This window comes from Haliotis rufescens, unplaced genomic scaffold, assembly GCF_023055435.1.
Source record: "Haliotis rufescens isolate VD_foot unplaced genomic scaffold, xgHalRufe1.0.p SCAF_3, whole genome shotgun sequence".
NCBI classification, from domain to species: Eukaryota; Metazoa; Mollusca; class Gastropoda; order Lepetellida; family Haliotidae; genus Haliotis; species Haliotis rufescens.
Genome location: NW_025964001.1, coordinates 46,242,858 through 46,262,779, shown reverse-complemented (window position 1 = coordinate 46,262,779; position 19,922 = coordinate 46,242,858). Strand labels below are relative to the sequence as shown.

The 19,922-nt window shown below is 38.6% G+C and overlaps 1 protein-coding gene across 5 annotated transcripts; it reads right to left on the bottom strand.

Annotated features, from left to right (window-relative positions):
* Nucleotides 1–1,661: 1,661 nt before the first annotated feature.
* On the bottom strand, nt 1,662–15,444 carry LOC124124625 (calicin-like). Of its 5 annotated transcripts, none has more exons than XM_046487865.2 (4): nt 15,310–15,444; nt 10,715–10,885; nt 8,625–8,709; nt 1,662–6,987 (listed from the first exon to the last, which is right to left on the bottom strand). In XM_046487865.2, exons 2-4 carry the CDS (start codon nt 10,859–10,861, stop codon nt 5,159–5,161), a joined length of 2,061 nt encoding a protein of 686 aa, XP_046343821.2. In that variant the 5' UTR covers nt 10,862–10,885; nt 15,310–15,444; the 3' UTR covers nt 1,662–5,158. The 5 variants fall into 5 exon arrangements, with proteins under 5 accessions (XP_046343821.2, XP_046343815.2, XP_048258982.1 ...); XM_046487859.2 differs by having other exon boundaries at nt 10,715–10,880; nt 15,310–15,427; XM_048403025.1 differs by having other exon boundaries at nt 10,715–13,371; nt 13,526–15,425.
* Between the last annotated feature and the right edge of the window lie 4,478 nt (nt 15,445–19,922).

The window sequence follows — 19,922 nt, the reverse complement described above, 5'->3', positions numbered from 1 at the left end:
TGAAAACAATATCTGATCTTCAGACAGAATCCCTGTCCTTCCGCACGCCCACCCCCTTCCCAGACTATCCAATGGTCGGTCCCTAATGCTTACGGACATGGTTTCGTGGGTTTTACATACGTGTTACGAATGAAATCATGTTCAAATGATGTAATCCAAAAATCATGTCAGCGAGCCTGATCACACGACCCTACGACAAGCATGGGTTGCAATTATAACCCAGATCTCCACAGGATATACCTCTTCACTGCTTCATGTTTACATCTTGTAATGAGTAGGACACTCGTGTTTCTTTAATGTCGGCTCAAATACACCTAATGTCATGCTGATTACAAACATGTGGCACCAACGTTCAGCCATTTCTACCCGAAGGAGATCGTCAAAGGATTCATTGACATTTGTGAAGACAAAAGGTGGACAACGGACGTATATACAATTCTATATACGTCTTTGGGTGGACGAAGTGAAACAATCTTTTGTTTAATTGAGGGTTTATCACAAATGAGACCAGCTTAATGTTTTACTAATAGGCCAATACACGTAGTCCCTGCTTTCACATCGTCAATTAGTTATCCGAATTTCTGATTATTAAGTGTTATTGAAACTGTCGTTAGTACGTGTATTTTGTACTGTTGTAACTGCAGTATGAACCACAACTGGACGAAGCTTGTGATAATTTTTTTGATCAGCCGATGCCACAATACATGCGAGATGAAGAGTTGATTTAATGTAATCCACTTCCCCGTGTCATAAGGTACATGTCCACCAAATACACAGATGCTGCTTCAAAATTAGACTGCACATATACGTTGACATGATTTTTAGATTATATCATTTGAACATACCTTATTACACAATCGCAGTAAACACATGATCATAATACATTTGTGACGGTGATTTTCCAGGCTATTCCTATACAGACATGCATGTATTCAGAATAGAATGCAACAAAATGCTCTGTCATAATACTTTTAGCTATTGAGTCAGACAGTGTTTGATTTTATTTTTTGGCACTCCAATTGTTTGTGAGGATAGCGCAGGTGAGGAACCTCTCCCTATTTCTATTGTCTTTTGTCACCATTGGGATCACATTTCCATTGTACCATGCAGGGGACGCTGGCCAAGTGTTCTCCCAGGTAAGCATATACTTCTTGTATATCTTCTTGGCTATCAAGCACATGAAGATCCAGGTTAGAATAGATCTTCAGCCAATCATGCTTGTCGTAAGAGGCGGCTAACCGGACGTCTGGTCAGGCTCGCGTACTTGGTAAATGCATGTCATTGTATCCCAAATGCGATCGATGCTCATGTCACTCGATGGATTGGCTGGTTCCGACTTGATCATTTACAGACCGCCGCCATGTAGCTGGAATATTGCTGAGTTCGGTGTTAAACCACCTGCCAGTTTTGCACAATGTGGTGTTTGACAGATTGAAGGGTCACTGCAGGTATGGTCAGTTGTACATAACCTTCTGACACTAAGCCCTGGTAAAGTTACTAGACCAGAAAGTGATATCACATATTAACAGAGAACAACCTAACAGATGAAGACTTGCCATCCTGATACACATGGCTAAGTGCACATGCTGAACAGTTCTGGTGTTCAGAACTTCACTGGTGTTAACCGGTTTTCAGAGGACTTCTGTCAGAGAAAATAACAATCATTATTCAATGGTTTATTTCTACATAGTAGTATAGGAGGCATCAACAGCTTGCAAAAAAGGGATTTGTGAGCCAGGTAATGTATGCACAGCACAGATGGGTATCTCATCGATGTTGATTTGTTCTGCCAAGTTTTTGTCTATCCTATTCTGACATACATAGAACATAGACATTGGATTTCAAGCATGAACAAACATAAATATAAAGGATATAGACTATCAATAAAAAATAACCATTGATGTACTTCCAGCATACACACAGATGACCAGTTACCCTAGTTCAGTGGCATTAAAGGTCACAACAGTACATATAAATACAAACATTTCTTGATATGTTAACATGAAAACTGTTGATACAATATCGATTAAACTGTTTTTACAATGACTTAACCATCACAACGGGTCTTGATCCATGAACAGCCCCCTTATAATACAAACATACTAATCATGTTAACAATTAAAGGTGCACAATCGGACTTGCATTAATTATGTTTTCTATAGCCCATGCTAGATGAAACAGTTCTGTCATAGATTGTTGTTCCTGCTGCACAGTATGTATGGTATGATGCTACACTAAAGATTGTGATGTCACAGTTGTGACTGTACACAAATTCACCACATACCATTTGTAAAATGAGTCAAAAAGGTAGATCAGTTAATCTCTGTAGGCCTCATAGGGGCTGGCAATACTTGTACTCCCATGAAGCCATGTTACAATGAGGCATGACGGTAAACATGGTAAGAGCTGGTGATACTTGTACACCCATGTAGCCATGTTACAATGAGGCATGACGGTAAACATGGCAAGAGCTGGTGATACTTGTACACCCATGAAGCCATGTTACAATGAGGCATGACGGTAAACATGGTAAGAGCTGGTGATACTTGTACACCCATGAAGTCATGTAACAATGAGGCATGACGGTAAACATGGTAAGAGCTGGTGATACTTGTACACCCATGAAGCCATGTTACAATGAGGCATGACGGTAAACATGGTAGGCAGTAAGCATGCCTACACAACTTCAAAGTTGTAGCAGCACTGTTACATAGCATACAGCATACAAAAACAAATGTTTAGGACACTGCTGAACATTAAACATATATCTTATCCTGTTGTGACAAGCTTCATATCCCCCCAGCACATTGCTAGGAGTCACTTTCAGTCGTAATAGACAATTATGCAATGCATGAATAATAAGATTGACATCACTGATGAATCAGATTTGCATACAGGTGTTAAATGCTTTTCACAAAGCTGACCACAAGGCAAAATTAATCACTGTCAATAGGACAAACAGCAGCATGGATATGAGAGTCATAAGTAGTAAATTACACAAAGATTGTAATCTGACAAGATTAATAGCATGATAGTTAAGAAACATTGTAATGTACTGAACAAAACGCTATAACGATTCAATCTAAGGAAACAAATCATGTTGTATTTAACTGGATTAAAGAATTTCAAACTCAGCATGATTAGTAATTGTCCTGGTCACAATCGGGGGGGTCATATTACTTAGACAAGCTTGTATACCAAGGACCTAAATGGTTACTTACGGGATGAAAAGAAGGTCATATGTACTGTTTCATGCTACAGTTGCACTGTCTCAACGTGACATTAAGTACGTTCCCGTTTCTCTTTGGCATTAACATTTTTAGCCATGTCCCCAAAACATGCCTAAATTTTGACTAAATTTGATGAAGCTTGATTGTTAATATTAAAAAATGCATTACATGTTATACTACATTAGCATAAAGGAGTAGCAATCTCTCTTCAACTGAAGGTATATCTCAATGTTGTATCTACACATTTTGACACTTCCTCACAAAAAAGGTTCATGTATGCATTATATTTTCTTGAATTTTACATACTATTTTCTACTCCTCATGTGTCAACAAACTGTGCTTAAGTATTGCTGGTTTGTTGTTTTATCCACCAATCGGAATACCAACTTTGTGAAAAATGGCATGATTATCAGGTATGATCTTGGTTATGTAAGCAGGTGCGGGTCATGCATGTGTTTTGTAGTTTCTGTAGCCCTATGGCTACTCAAGTACTTAACAACAGCTGACTGTTTGTGCTTTAATATATTTTACAGATTATCCCACGCTACTAATCTCAGGTCGAGTTGTTTGAATTACCCTTGAATGTCTGTAGCCCTGTAGGGTCCAAAGTTTCCTATATTAAGACCTGGTATTTTGATTGAACAGTCCAGTTGGTAATTTAACCAAAAGAAATATTTCATGTACATGTAATATGTAAACCTACAGTAATCTGATGTTTTCCTTCACTCTATTCAATTGGTTTTGAATATTTGGGACATTTTACAATATGTAGTGTCCGTAGCCACAGATTCTTAGATGATTAGATTTTGCTTTTCATTGAGTAGTTTCCAAAGAAAAAAGTTGTCTATTTGACATTTAACAAGAGTCTTTATCTTATTACAGTTTGTCTGTTCTCTAATTAGACACTTTGCAATTTGTAGTGTCCTAAGTTCAGGGCAAGTGAGTCAGTTGCCAAGATATTTATCTTTACACTTACTGGTTTACAAGTTTGTCATATACTACTATCTAAACGTCTTGAAAGGATTTCATAAAACTTACCAGATATTGATAACCATGTATTTAGAGAAGAGAAACTGCTTCTTTCAGTTTATTTACAGTTTTCAATCATGTTTCATATGCTTTCTCAGACAGGAAATACGCTGTTTACTTTGCAATGGGCCCCACTGTGCCAAGTCAAATAGAACACTTACCTGCCCTCATTGTTTTGTTGAATAAACTGTCTATTTCTATGTTAAATAGCATCTTGTAGTGTCCGTAGCCAATGGGATGTTTATGATGAGTTTGAGACAAAACCGAATGAAAATAAGAAAAGCCCTTTTCACTATTTTAGCATAAAAGTGCTAATATTGACCTTTTAGTTGTTTACACCACAAAGTACTTTAATTGCTCTTGATTTTTCAACATAAGTGCAACAAAAATGTGACCCCTGATTGTGACCAGGCTGTAATAGTACCAGAGGCGACAAACGGGATCGGGTGGTCAGGCTCCCTGACTTGGTTGATGCATGTCATTGTATCCCAATTGCGTAGATCGATGCTCATGATGTCAATCACAAGATTGTCTGGTCCAGACTTGATTACTTACAGACAGCCTTCGTATAGCTGGAATATTGTTGAGTGTGGCGTAGAACAACAAACAAACAAACAAACACACTAACAAACTACAATATAGAAGAAAAGTCTATGAAATAAGGCTGAAGTTGTAGTCATCAAGTACTTGATGAAAATGTCCATAATAGTTGGTTAAGTCAGAGATAATATAGGGTGATCTGGTAACTGGAGCCACAACATCTATTTTCAATTGTTTTCAATCACATATGCACATTTTGCAGTGCTTGACATACATAACCTGTCCTTTTATCCACATAATCTACAGCACTTGCAGCAAGTGTCCATGCACAAACAGGCCTCCTAAGTCTAGAGTTTCTTCTATGTTGCCCAGTAGTCATAGTCTTGATCATAGATGTCATCATCATCATCCAGGTCTATCATGTCATCTTCATCCCACACATACGAATGGTTGGAGTAGTCGTAGGAGTAATTGTCAATAGAATATTCATCATCATCATCAGGATTGTCAGAATAGGCTATGTCATATGTTGCCTGACTGCGGCGTGTCACATACTGACAATGAGGACAGTGTATGTGGCAGCGAACGTGATCGCGAGGCATTTTGCCCACACACACAGCACTCCCCATCAGAGCCTCAGGCATGTCCTCTACCTTGATCCACTGTTTCTTCTCAAGGCTGTACTTGAACACTGACTTCAATGGTTCCTTGGTCTCAAGGCTCTTTCCCCCAAAAACATAAAACTCATCTTTACAACATGTGTACGAGAAATCCACACGATCTCCATTTTCTGGAGGAAGGGGAATCCCAAAGTCTTTCTTCGGCTTCCACTTTCTGTCCTGGAATGAGAACACACGAGTAGACATTTTCCCAGGTTTGCCAACCATAATTCCATCTGCATACGGAAACATGTAGTTCTCGAATATGCACCCTCGTGATGAATCATACCTGCGTTCAGATTTCGTATCAAAGTAGACAAACTTAGCACTATGTCTGCTCTTCTTGCCGCCTTTATCCCCACATTTCCAGCCAGACACACACACATAGGTGTTGTTCACTGCACAGACATTGATCTCGGTGTTGGGATTTCTAGGAAACAGTTTACACTTGATGGTGCTTTCCTCGGCACTCTGGTTTATCTCCATCAAGAAACATGTCCACGCCGTGCTCTGACTAGCATGAGCTGCTGCTGCAGCTGCTCCACTGGGAGTCTGGTTCTTCTTCAACATGCCAGAAGCTATGAAGAAAACCCTGTTGGCACAACAAACCATGTTCTGGATGGTTACATTCTCACAGCTTGAAGGGAACACTACTTTAATGCTGGTCCACGTCTTGTCAGCTACTCTGTACTGAAACAGATACAGTTCCTCTAATCCATTAGAGTTGTCGTACACAAACAAGTTCCCACTTTCATCACAGACAAGCATTGGTCGTCGCATGGCATATGGCAAAGGTGCTAACTCAGTCCATCGTTTCTCCTCTATGACGTAAGCAAACATGTTATTGACAGACATGAAGTCTGAATATGGAAGCATGAAGTGGCCGATGTACACACCTGGGCCACTGCCACCACAGATGAGGATCACATTCTTCTGTTCATTGTTGTGAGTAAGCATTCCAAACATTTGTTTCACTTTTACATTCAACAGATGAACTTTACACCTTTCAAACTTCACAACCAGTGGGCAATGCTCAACTGTGTCTTCTAGGAATGATTTGCTCATTTTAGTGAGGTCCAAACACTCAAACAGTTCAGGAAAGCTGTCTTCTCGTTGATCTAACTCATGCACCGTCCATCTGAAAATGAAATCAAAGAACTCCTCTTGGGATACATAGGAGAGTGTCTCATCCGTCAACAAGGACACAATGGACTCCTTGGTTAGAACCAAGATGTCATCTTTGCCCATAACTTCAGGCAAGTGCCCTCTGAGAAACTGGAATGCTCTGTTGTATAGGTCAAGGTCATACAAACTGGCCATCAGTGATAAGTTGACACAGTTGTCGATGTTGATGTCAACGAGGAAGAGGTAGTCACTGCAGCACTTCTTCATGTCCGTTATCTGGAGGTACTCGGCAGCCTCAAGCAGCTCCTTCACGACGTCCATGTTGACCTCCACAGTGCCAACATACAGGAACTTCACTGCCTCTTTCATAGCCCATGCACTGCCAAATGATAGGTGTACCTCACCTGCAACAGAAATCATGCATTCAACTAGTGGTCAAAAATAGAGCAGTTTCTACTCCTATGAAGTGCAACGATATGGTAGGGTCGTGATATGATATGTAACCTGACACTATGGGTGCAATAGTATCCCAAAACAGTACTTTTATTTCATAATTTGACATTCTTTCTTTCTGCAGGTGAATTACACCTTGAATCATTTCTTCTTAAATTTCAGAGATCACAAATGGAATATTGTAGGGAAGAGACGAATAGGCTAGAGGGAACTGTGAATGTTATGCTATTTATTGCCAATACTAGAGAATGTGTTTAAGCTGGTTGTTGAAAGTTTTGATTAGCATTTTAAATCTAATTATTCACATGTTTTTACACCATTATAACTTGTAATGTAATGTTTTGCTATAAAGGGGTTGTAAGTTGATGTATTGAATCTTAGGCCTCGTATAGGAATACAATATTGTATCATCATATTGGTACAGTCCTACTTGGAGTAGGATCATACTACTTAATCCACTAACAGTTACCCATTCACATTTTCCCGAGGCAAGAGTGTCCACTAGCCTATGTCAAAGCCTAGCTTCTGTGTTTGCCATTTCTAGTCTACTCTTCCATGCTAAAATGTAAGAGGACTATTGCACATATCATTGGTCCAATCACAAATCAACATCCATGTTCGGAAAAGGTGGTCGCTATGGCCACAGTCCAGTCATCGCCTGTTGGAATTTGGAATAGGTTAAGATAATGCTCAATCAATTGTCAATCAACTGACCCAAGTACTTTTATTTATATGAGTGCAAATTTCATTGTATTTCAACTCTAACAACTGATTGAGATGCAGTGTCACTTTTAGAAGACCCCCCCCCCCCCCAAACTGAACGCTTCAAAAGGGGGAGTCTTGGTGGTGTAAATTTAAAAGGGATGGAGACTCGCAATAATTTCATGACGCATTAGGGGTCGGCGCTCGCTTTACAATGTACAGTTATTTTGTGTACCGTGTTAAACAAATAAACATGTTCAGGTAATGCCTGCATTTGATTAATAAACAAGAGTTTGCCACTAACATGGCTATGTCCCCCGCCCCTGTTGCAGAATTTATGACATAATTAAATCTAAACAAACCCTAACCTTTTTTAACCGAGGTAAAACTTGTCATGGAAATTGTAAAAAAAAGAAGAGTTTGGAACCTAAGTACATCTTGTTGTGATGGAAATGTAAAAAATAAAAATTTCTAAAGTTTCTAAATAGCAAAAGGCACCAGTTCAGCATGTACCTGACAGACCTGCACTGTGTCATGAAAAAATATTGAACGGTTTATGAGTTATGCTCCGGAAACGAACCCTACCCTCACAGAACCTAAGTCCATCTTGTTGCCATGGAAACATAAAAAATAAAAATTTCTAAAATTTCTAAATAGCAAAAGGTACCAGTTCAGCATGTACTTGACAGACCTGCAAAGTTTCATGAAAATATTTTGAACGGTTTCTGAGTTATGCCCCGGAAACAAAACGTGATGGAAGAAGCCCGTTTCTATATCCCCAGCCAACTTTGTTGGGTGGGGGAAAACAAGGATTTGTAAAGCAACACAGGAAAACAATCATATTTTAATCAAATATGCAGCTTATCTCAAGCTGTGACATGCTTACTTGCTGTTTTCTCCCTCATGCCACTGTCATAGAGAGACTGGAAGAATGGGCACGACACCAACATACACCAATGAGCCTTGATCTCCTGCACACAGAAAAATACTTTACATAGTATTTCATATAGTACACACCTTACACGATTGTTCATATAATACATTACTTATCATTCATTTTATACATACTTTACACGATTGTTCATATAATACATACTTTACACATCATTCATGTAATACATATTTTACATGATTGTTCATATAATACATACTTTACGCGATTGTTCATATAATACATACTTTACACATCATTCATGTAATACATATTTTACGCGATTGTTCATATAATACATACTTTACACAATTGTTCATATAATACATACTTTACACGATTGTTCATATAATACATACTTTACACAATTGTTCATATAATACATACTTTACACATCATTCATGTAATACATATTTTACATGATTGTTCATATAATACATACTTTACACGATTGTTCATATAATACATACTTTACACAATTGTTCATATAATACATACTTTACACATCATTCATGTAATACAGACTTTACATGATTGTTCATATTATACAGACTTTACACGATTGTTCATATGAAACATACTTTACACGATTGTTCATATAATACATACTTTACATGATTGTTCATATGATACATACTTTACACAATTGTTCATATAATACATTCTTTACATGATTATTCATATAATACATACTTTACATGATTGTTCATATAATACATACTTTACATGATTGTTCATATAATACATACTCTACACGATTGTTCATATAATACATACTTTACACAATTGTTCATATAATACATACTTTACACGATTGTTCATATAATACATACTCTACACGATTGTTCATATAATACATACTCTACACGATTGTTCATATAATACATACTTTACACGATTGTTCATATAATACATACTTTACACAATTGTTCATATTATACATACTTTACATGATTGTTCATATAATACATACTCTACACGATTGTTCATATAATACATACTTTACATGATTGTTCATATAATACATACTTCACACGATTGTTCATATAATACATACTTTACACGATTGTTCATATAATACATACTTCACACGATTGTTCATATAATACATACTTTACACGATTGTTCATACAATACATACTTCACACGATTGTTCATATAATACATACTTTACACGATTGTTCATATAATACATACTTCACACGATTGTTCATATAATACATACTTCACACGATTGTTCATATAATACATACTTTACACGATTGTTCATATAATACATACTTAAGACTACTAGTGTCCTGCCACTGTTCACTTAGTAATTACCTTCACAGGAGAAAAGATTTCACGCAAAATGCATCTAATGTCTATTCCTGCCGACGTCAGTACCTCTGACAACCCAGGGAGTTTGGGTACAGACTAATATTAGTTTACACTCTGTTTCACTTTGTACTGTCAAGTATGACAAGCAGACTTTCACGATTGATATGGTGTCACATTTTGTTCTGTTGATAATTACTAACTAACTTTTGTAGTTAAGGACTAACAAACAAACATCAGGCCTCAAAGTATATTTTTTCCCCAAAGAGCCATTGGGCCCTGACAACTGTTTTCAGCAAGACAATGTCAAATTCAAGAAGCCTTGTAAATACTTAAGGAACCAAACTTCAAGATAATAGTCAGTAATGCATAATACTGTCAAAGCATATCTAATCTGCCTAACTGCAGCAATAGAGATTCCTGCCTTTGGTGTGACAAGCTTCGTTGTTAATTATGTTGTAAATACTTGAATAGATTATTGATTTATTATTTATTATTTTTTACCTCACAATTCCCATGATGATTTTTAGATTTTTATAATGTCTTTTATTATGCAGTTAGTGACATCAGGTCACCAGCTTGATTTTTCCAATATATAAAAATAATATTGGTCGCCACATGAAAATATCAATCGCTGTGGCAACCAAATGAGTTGCAATTTTGAGGTTTGAATTTACTTAATATACTTCATTTTAACCTTGATTAACATGAATGAAACTAAGACTCACCACTGCTCCAATGATAAGGGTAACATCACAGAATATAGAATGTTCCTGCATTTGCTGATACAGCAGGTCCTGCACCCTGGAGGCATGTCGGTCCTTGGATCCCATAGTCCTAGTCAGCCCTTCCATCTCGGGGAACAGCTTGGCCATCACAAACCTGGGTCATTACCTACACTTAACAAATCAGTAACAGTGTTTTAAATTAGTATATGACTCTGCACCAAACTTTAAACTTTCAAAAGTTCATTTTCACAAGAATTTAACCTAGTTACTCTATACATAATCACCCCAAATGACATTTTACTTGACTTGTGCTTTGGAGAATTGGTTTGAGACACAGACTGCTAATGGATCAGTACAAACACTGAACTGTAAAGAGACACTTGTTCATGTATATACAGTCAAACACTGTTGTGTTGAAGTTGAAGGGGCCTTTGTAAACACATCGAGTTATCCCAGGTTTGACACAACCGAAACATGGTGAATCAAGAAGGTCAGGTGAAATGGGGTTTATTGTCAGGTCCAAGACTATTACACTTACATAGCGATGTGCATGCTCGTGTGTGTGTTTGGCTGCTTTTAATAGTCCGGACATATGCCAATTTATAGTGCTAGCTCCAGAGCTACAGATAAGCAGTGTATTTGCGTAAAATACCCCCCCAAAATATTCAAAATCCAATTACTTTCAATTAACATGCATACAGAAACACATGATTAAATTAAAAACTATAATGTATAAAAAACATTCACGTAAATACCCAATGAAGCTTTTTCAGCATGCACACAAAGGAGCTAATTTCCAAGACACAATTATGTGCTAATAAACTTTCCGTGTCAAGCCTATATATATACATATTTAGAATAGTTATATACATCTGAAGCATTATTATTTTTGTTCAAATCTTAAAATGTTCACTAACTTTGGGAAAAAACCAATAGAGCATAGATGAGTGAAAACATATTGGTTACCCAATGAAAATGTAATAACCCAAGTAAAATAGAAACCCTAGAGTAAAAACTCAAATGCTCAAAAGGTTATCCGTAGGTCACTGAGATACCATGCCGCAGTTTAACTTGAATACCCCACTCAGACTCAGTATACCGACTCCGAGCCGACCAGTCCTTGTCATAGCCCTTTAATGCCAAGCAGCAGACAGGGTAATAACAAGTACCATCTTTTAACGTCTTTTGGTATGACAGCCTTGGATCAAACACCGGACCTTCCGCTCTCCGGGTGGACGCTCTACCACTGGAAGTCGAATCAAGAAGGAATGCGTAGAGCCAAGCTTTTACTTGGCGACAACCGTAAGCTAGACACATAGATGTTCGACCCAACAGTGTTAGACTGTGTGACTAATGAGTACTGGACATATACTGCGATCCTCAGATGGGCATCAGCAAGTGCCACACCTTCAGCAAACATTGAAGCAACAGGTTAAGGCTCAAGTGATGATATAATAGCAATACAATTTACCCACTGACAAGTTGTGATTTATAAATTACCAAAAGAATCTTCTTTTTCTAGTCAAATGATTTCTAATCTAGACTCACAATGAAAGGGAGATAACTCTTTTTTCCTGGCAATTACATCTCTGAAGGACTTGAACCATAACATGTTTACCACTGCAGGAAGTGCTCCTACGACCGACAACTACAATTTCTTCTTCCCATTCTTTGCTTGTTTTGATTTATGACATAAGTACAGAAGTTTTAATGAAATGATTTAATTCTTAAAAAATCTGACCATGAGCAAGTGCCCACCAGGCAATTTTTTCGCCATGTTTTGTTCCATCTTTAACTAAATCTCTTTCGAAATCAGACTGGGTTCAATAACTTGCTCATGTTCAAATAATACATGGTGTCGTGAAAACCCCAAAACTCAGCCTTTCTAACATATCAGCCTCAATTCTGCATTTCACATAAAAGATAAAAATCTACAGGAACAGGTCCCTATCATCTCGTCCTTGTTACACATTTTTTAAGCGGTGTCCTCCCATTAGTTAGACGTCCCAATAGTTAGACAGCTTATAACAACACTTTAAATGGTTGAGTGCACACTAATCCTTATGCTTGTTACCTCAGACTTTAAAATGGAATAGTCCAGATAAGATCTGACAAACAAAGCAAAGCAGCTTTAACTAGATACTTGAATATTATACTTAACATTTAATGACACTTTACATTTGATAAATTTTATACAGTTTGTAACAACACTTTGTGACAGTTTTTGGTAATGTACACTTTACATTTTATAACTTTTACAGTTTATTTATCCCAGACGAAGCAAGTGTGCTAGGTGACAGAGGTCTGTTGAGTTGCTCTTGAACTTCTGTCTCTTCAGTTGTCGAAAAAGCCGGCCATAGGTTGTTGCTTGGCGATCTGGCAAAAGGGCGAACACTAGAGGGAAGATGTTGGGGCCAACTCTGGCATGAATGATGTATACTTGATCCCATAAACCCGGACATGCTGTGAAGGTACCATCCATGTAAAGGGTGTCGGCTTCCTGGAGGGCTTGTATCTGTTCTGCAGTGGAGAACGCCAGGATCTTGTCATCGTCGCCATTGCTTAACAGTAGAAAGGGAAGTCCATCTGTTGTCTCTGACCATTTGTCTTCAATGTCTACTGCTGACCGCGACCTGGGTAACGCTGGAATGTAACGCCTGAACAAGAGCAAAGGAACAGTTACACATATGTTACATGAAATATTGATAATGATTTCATTAACTTGAAATGTTTAAGAGTAAAACAAGTTATGTGGGACCTAAAAAAAAGAAGTAAATTCTAACCAAGTAAAAAATACGAGATGATATTTACCTGTAAAGTGCACTTTTCACGCTCTGAAATGATGGCATCATGCTGGCATGTTGGCTTCATCTACTTGAGTGACTTGCTCCTCATACAATGCCTGCATCTGTGTGGTTTCTTCTCAAGCTCTTTTACGAAGATTGCTGACAAAGTTCACTCTGGTTTCATCTTCAGGCGGATGGTTATGTTCCGACTGATTGCAAAGAAAGTCACCGACAGTCGTACATTTCCCATTGCACGTCTTGACGACACATCTCCAATTTTGAAGGTTTGCCTCTCGCGGTTTCTTTTGTAAATATAATTATCCATCTAATATCAACTGCTCACTTCCACGCCGAGAGGTGAGGTACTCTACTTTCCCTAAACCAGGTATATCGATACTGCTAATGATATGTACCCCAAGATCATTTTTATTTGTTTGAAGAGTAGATAATCTAAACTCAACTCCTTCAACTGATCATACAGTAAGACAATTAAGCTACATAGTTTACATAGTTAATCTCATGCCTATTGAACCTGTGCTGAGAGTAAGGTAATTTAGGTTGATTAAACGAAATTATAACACAGATACTCCCTAAACTGTGAGTCCCCTATCCCTACCCAGTACTTTAATCTAATTAGGACTGATCCATTACACCTGTAGGTATATTCCCTCTTTGCCTAAATAAACATGTCTAACAATTGGGACGTCTAACTAATGGGATATAACTGTTTAAGCCACAGTCAACTTAATTAGTTACATCATGGGAGCCATGTACACATCAAGTCTGGTCCAGGCCAAACAGCAGTAGAGCAATTTCTGTTTCAAAACAAAACAATTTCTCCCAAATAGACCTCACTGTGACCAATTCCACTGATATTTCACTCTACACTTGCACAAGTAATGTGTCTGTCACGTGACATTTCTATCATCAGTTGTAGGAAACACATGTCATAAAAAGGTTAGAATACAGAATACAAGATACCTTCCTCCATATTGGTAAGAAATATGCACAAGGGCCTTCCTAAGTAATGTTTCCTAATAAAGTTTTTATGCCACCATTTTAGCTGCCTCACTAAAATACAAGATGGTTTGGAATGCTATCATAAGTAAATGTCATTTTAGTTTCAAAGTTAAGCCCTAATGGAAAATATGTTTGCTGGAATGCATCCCAAGTGGATTCTCTGGTGTGATTGCTGAATGCCATTACAGAACTTATATTTTCATGAAATATTTCAATGTTGATGTAAAAAAAATTTAGTTTTAAGAAGTTTATGAATCTCTTTAATATTTGATTTTGATTTTGTGGTGTAATCATATTAAACCATACAAATGACAGGAATCGTTCTTGTGCTTCTTTGAGCTTTATCACACTATTCTAACATTAATGCTATTAGTAGCATCAAACAAACATGGCATATATATATATGTATATACTTGGGGTATCCGGCATTCTGTAGGAGTAGGCTACCCAGAAAAATAGATTTTACTTCCGTACGATGTGATCAGTGTAATTTTTGGAGGCTGAACGTCACAATGTCTGCTGAAGTGATAGCTTAGCGAGACATGACGTCATAAAAAATACCACGGATTGGTGAGTACCATGGATTGATATGTCGGCAGGATACATGTATTATAAGCCTCATGATGCCTGGTCCGAATCCCCTATAAACAAGCCCCCATTCGTTTACTACATGCCCTCGTAATCCAGGCACTTAACCTAACCTGCTCCGTGAGTCAGCATGGCACGCAGACTGAGTCTAGAAGAAGCATGAAGAGTTCAAGGTATTCAAAATCCAACATAAAAATTCACCAATGACACGATGCATATGACATGTTTTGTCAATGTTCGACACAATGTTGCAGACGATGCTACCTTCTCGATCATCGATGGTTAACAAACAGGAAGTTGGCGCGAATGATGTGAATGGTGTGTTCGCGCGGGGTGTTCATTGCTTTTCTGTGAACACAAAATTCACGAACTCGTACTAAGTGGTAGATTTCCCGCTCAAAACAGATAGAAAGTGTAGTGAGTGAGTGAGTGAGTTTGGTTTAACGCCGCTTTTAACAGTATTCCAGTTATATCGCGGCTTGTCAGCTTAATGTGGGAGGAAAGCCCGAAGTGATGCAGGTCACAGACGTTTACCACTTCGGTGAAACCCACGGGCACGGGTATGGTGCTGACAAACCTAGAAACATAATCGGGGCGAACCGGGATTCGAACCCACAATCATAGATTTCTGGCGTGCCCAAGGGACGCAACTCTGCACAGCGAAATCGCGGCGCCTTAGACGACTGGGCCACCCGTGCCCCCGAAAGTGTAATGAAATAATTGTTCTGCTAGTTGGTGGCGGGAGTCGAATGCAAAACTATGTAATTTTATTTTACACTGGAATTTCTGAAGCGATATTTTCACTGTAGTGAGCATAACACTTACAAGAGTTACCTCCCCGCAAATTGTCTCTATTTTATGTGTCGAGCCCGTACACAAACTGTTGACTGTTTACGTTAGTTCCACACTGACAAGACAAAATAATGACAGATAGTCATTTATGGAGTTAATGTCGTCGCTTCTTGCCGTTTGTTATTCTCTTGAAATGGTTTCGTTATAAACTGTAATTTTCCTATTTAACTCGTCAATCGAGACTTCGTTTCGCAAAGCGCCATTTTTGTTACTTAACCAGCGTGTATTCTTTCGCTTTCAACAGCGGTTTTGCATATTTGAAGATTTTTTAAAGGATTTTGCAAACACGGAACTACTGTTTAAGTGTGTTAGGTAGGGGGACTTCAAGGTTTTACAATTTGTGTGTGTACTTCGCCACTCGTGAAAATGTGAAAATATCCAGCAGTTGTGTTCAGATCTTGACGCAGAGAGCTTTCTTTTGGGAGTAAATTATCAGATATCAAATTATCAGTTATTTGTGTAGTACAAATCGACGGAGAATGGTAAAAATATTGTTTGTTTCCCTATATAAAAATATAATAATATATCCGAATATATTAAATGGGCACTGGGCTCCAATCTCATTAAAATCAGATCTTAGTTCTCGCTAGCCCAAAACAAATTTTAAGATCTGATTTTAATGAGATTGCACTGGGCTCTGGCTTCTACGCGACTGTCTAACACTGCCCCCTAGGTTCTCATTACATAGGGGGCGGTCGGGTAGCCTAGTGGTTAAAGCGTTCGCTCGTCACGCCGAAGACCCGGGTTCGATTCCCGACATGGGTACAATGTGTGAAGCTCATTTCTGGTGTCCCCCGCCGTGATATGCTGGAATATTGCTAAAAGCGGCGTAAAAACAAACTCACTCACTCTCATGCCGCGAGTCGATTTGCTGGCTACTATAAGCGCGATAAGAGACTGGGCTACCGTCTGTAGGGATAGCGGAAATATATTTTGAGACAATATCTATACCCATTTCAGAACACTGAAGGATTACCCGCGATCTATGAAGATTTCGATATTACAAAGGGCGCATGTTAATTCGTGGGTTTTTTTCAACCCAAACAAACAGACAAAAGGAAAGGTGGAATCTCATTGGATGTCGTTATTTGGAAATACCCTTGATGGTTATATTTGTATTTTTAAAAACATACCCCCGCAGTGAAAGCATTTTGGGTTTCTGAATGCGTTGGTGATAAGATGACGAAGATTGAATTGGATCATTCATGGGTTTCATAGCTTGATATTAAAAATAAACATTTGAGTTTTTTAGACCGTAAATTACAAGGCACACTTTATTAAAACGTCGAGATCTGGGAGAAGGGCAGACATTCTGGAACATATAACACGTCCTACATGAGCAAAACTGTTAGATGATTTGATTACTAAACAAAACGTCATACATTTTAGATGTGCGGCCGTTTTCGCTGTTTTGGCATGGGTACCATTTGTGCAGCTATATAAATGCATGATCTCTGATCAAACGAAAACAGGAACATTCATCAATTTGCAGTTGCAGTCTCACGTTTACATCTCAACATTCAATACGACCCGTGAAGATCCGGGGTAGATTAGGTCTTCAGCAGCCCATGCTTGCTGTAAAAAGCGACTGTGCTTGTCGTAGGAGGCGACTAACAGGATCGGATGGTCAGGCTCGCTGACTTGGTTGATGCACGCCATCGTATCCTAATTGCGTCTATCGATGCTCATGATGTTAATCACTGGATTGTCTGGTCCAGATTTGATTATTTACAGACCGCCGTCATATAGCTGGAATATTGCTGAGTGCAGCGTTAAACAACAAATAAACAAACAAACAACATTCAATACCCATGAAACACGCGCTCTTCTAAAGCTAAAATAATGTTCTTGGGATTTAACTTAACCATTCTCGCAAATACAACAAGAAGTGTGCCGCGGAAAAGCTCCTTCCCAGTGCGTGACACCTTCGTTACCCAACTAGACTGGTTCCGTTCGTGCTGAAGTCAGGGCAAGAGTAGACTGGTTCCGCTTGGCGTCTCTGTGCTTGCTTAGACTGGAACGAACATCATAGAGAGCTCAGTGAACGGGTTATCGCTGTGAGATTGTGAAGAAGGTGTCACGCGCTGGAAAGGAGCTTGGCGCATTGAGAAGCTCCTCACAGCGATAGGCCGTTCGCGGTGCTCTCTAGAGCTTGGCGCATAGAAACTAAGGGGAGGTCACTCTCAATATTATTGTAAAACGCACGACTGTGTAAAGGTTTGAGTCAACGATTACTTTCTTACTTTGGCTTTTACTAAATGGAGACAGACACCCATGAAACCAAAAGACCAAAAGCTGGTATGTGTAATTTCAAAAAATAAGATGTAGATGCACATATATGTTGACATTACTAATCCCGACCTGTCTCCACAATTGTTTCAGTCCATATTCGACATTGCCAAATGTGTACGAAGTGTTGCTATACATGTTTTCAGAACCGTAAAAATAGAACAGGCGTTTATTCAAGTCAAACCTTCAGGGTTTCACCTATGAAAATAATGGATATATTTTTAAGAGTTGTCATAGCGACCAATTTGGGACATTTTATTCCAAAGGCTAATTAGCCTACTACGTAACCATGACATGTAGCCTGCAACCTCGGGGTATCGCGGGACTTGTCATGTACGCTAACGGAACAAAATGCACTCACTAACCTTTATGATTATTCGTGTTCTCTATATCAGATGTCATTTATTTTATCTAACAATGCATATTTTACTGATAAAAGTTCATTGTTTACATTAGTAGCTCCGAGTAAAAGCCGGGCCTCGCGCTCAGTTTGACAAGGGAGAGAACTCCATCGTATCGCGGTACAGAGAAAAGTTGTGTATGGAGGTCCGAATTGGACAAAAAGAGGACATAATTCTACCAACCGCTTGGTATGATCATGCCAGACATCAGTGATTTGTCCAGACATGTGCAAAGACAGCACAAGTAAAATTCTAAATGTGTTATCAGCAATAGGTATTCAATGCATTTTTACCGAAAAGTAAGAGAAAAATATTTTTATAAGTCAACAACAAAATATCAGAAATGATATTTTAAGATTGTTTAAAAAAAATTGGATGACAATAATTTGTCACAAAATGGAAAAATGTTAAAACTCAACAATAAATATATAAAAAGCACTCCTAGTATGCCCAAAGTATGTATTTATCTTTTGGTTACTAGTGAAGAACGTATTTCTAAGTTTGGCATTATGGCCCTTATTATCTCCCAATAGATTCTGGGCACAGAGCGGGGAAAAATGTACGGACTACGTAACTTCCGTTACCTCATTAGTCGCCATGAATATGCAGATGATCTAGTTCAGGTCGATAGAGAAAGTTTACTTGGGGAACTGCGGGTTATATCGTTGGCCATTGATAGATGGGGGTAAGGCAATATTACAGATGCCAGAAATATGTATCAACGGATTAATAACTCCTTACTTACAGCAGACGGAACATTCCGAGGAAATTGAAATTGTTTACGAAGTGAGCACTTCCTGGTTACTGATTTGCATTAATAGATAGCCACTAAGAGGCGTGTCCCGCGTGAACTATCGGAAATCATAAATGCTGCGATACGATGAATGCCGCGGTACCACGGGGTCCGAGTATATATATGTCTTGAATCACGTGAATCACTGGGGCAGTTGCATGGGTAGTCTAATGGTTAAAGCGTTTGCTCCTCATGCTGAAGACCCTGGTTCAATTCCCCACATGGGTACAATGTGTGAAGTCCATTTCTGGTGTAAACAGTAGATTTTAATGAGATTGCACTGGGCTCTGGCTTCTACGCGACTGTCTAACACTGCCCCCTAGGTTCTCATTACATAGGGGGCGGTCGGGTAGCCTAGTGGTTAAAGCGTTCGCTCGTCACGCCGAAGACCCGGGTTCGATTCCCGACATGGGTACAATGTGTGAAGCTCATTTCTGGTGTCCCCCGCCGTGATATGCTGGAATATTGCTAAAAGCGGC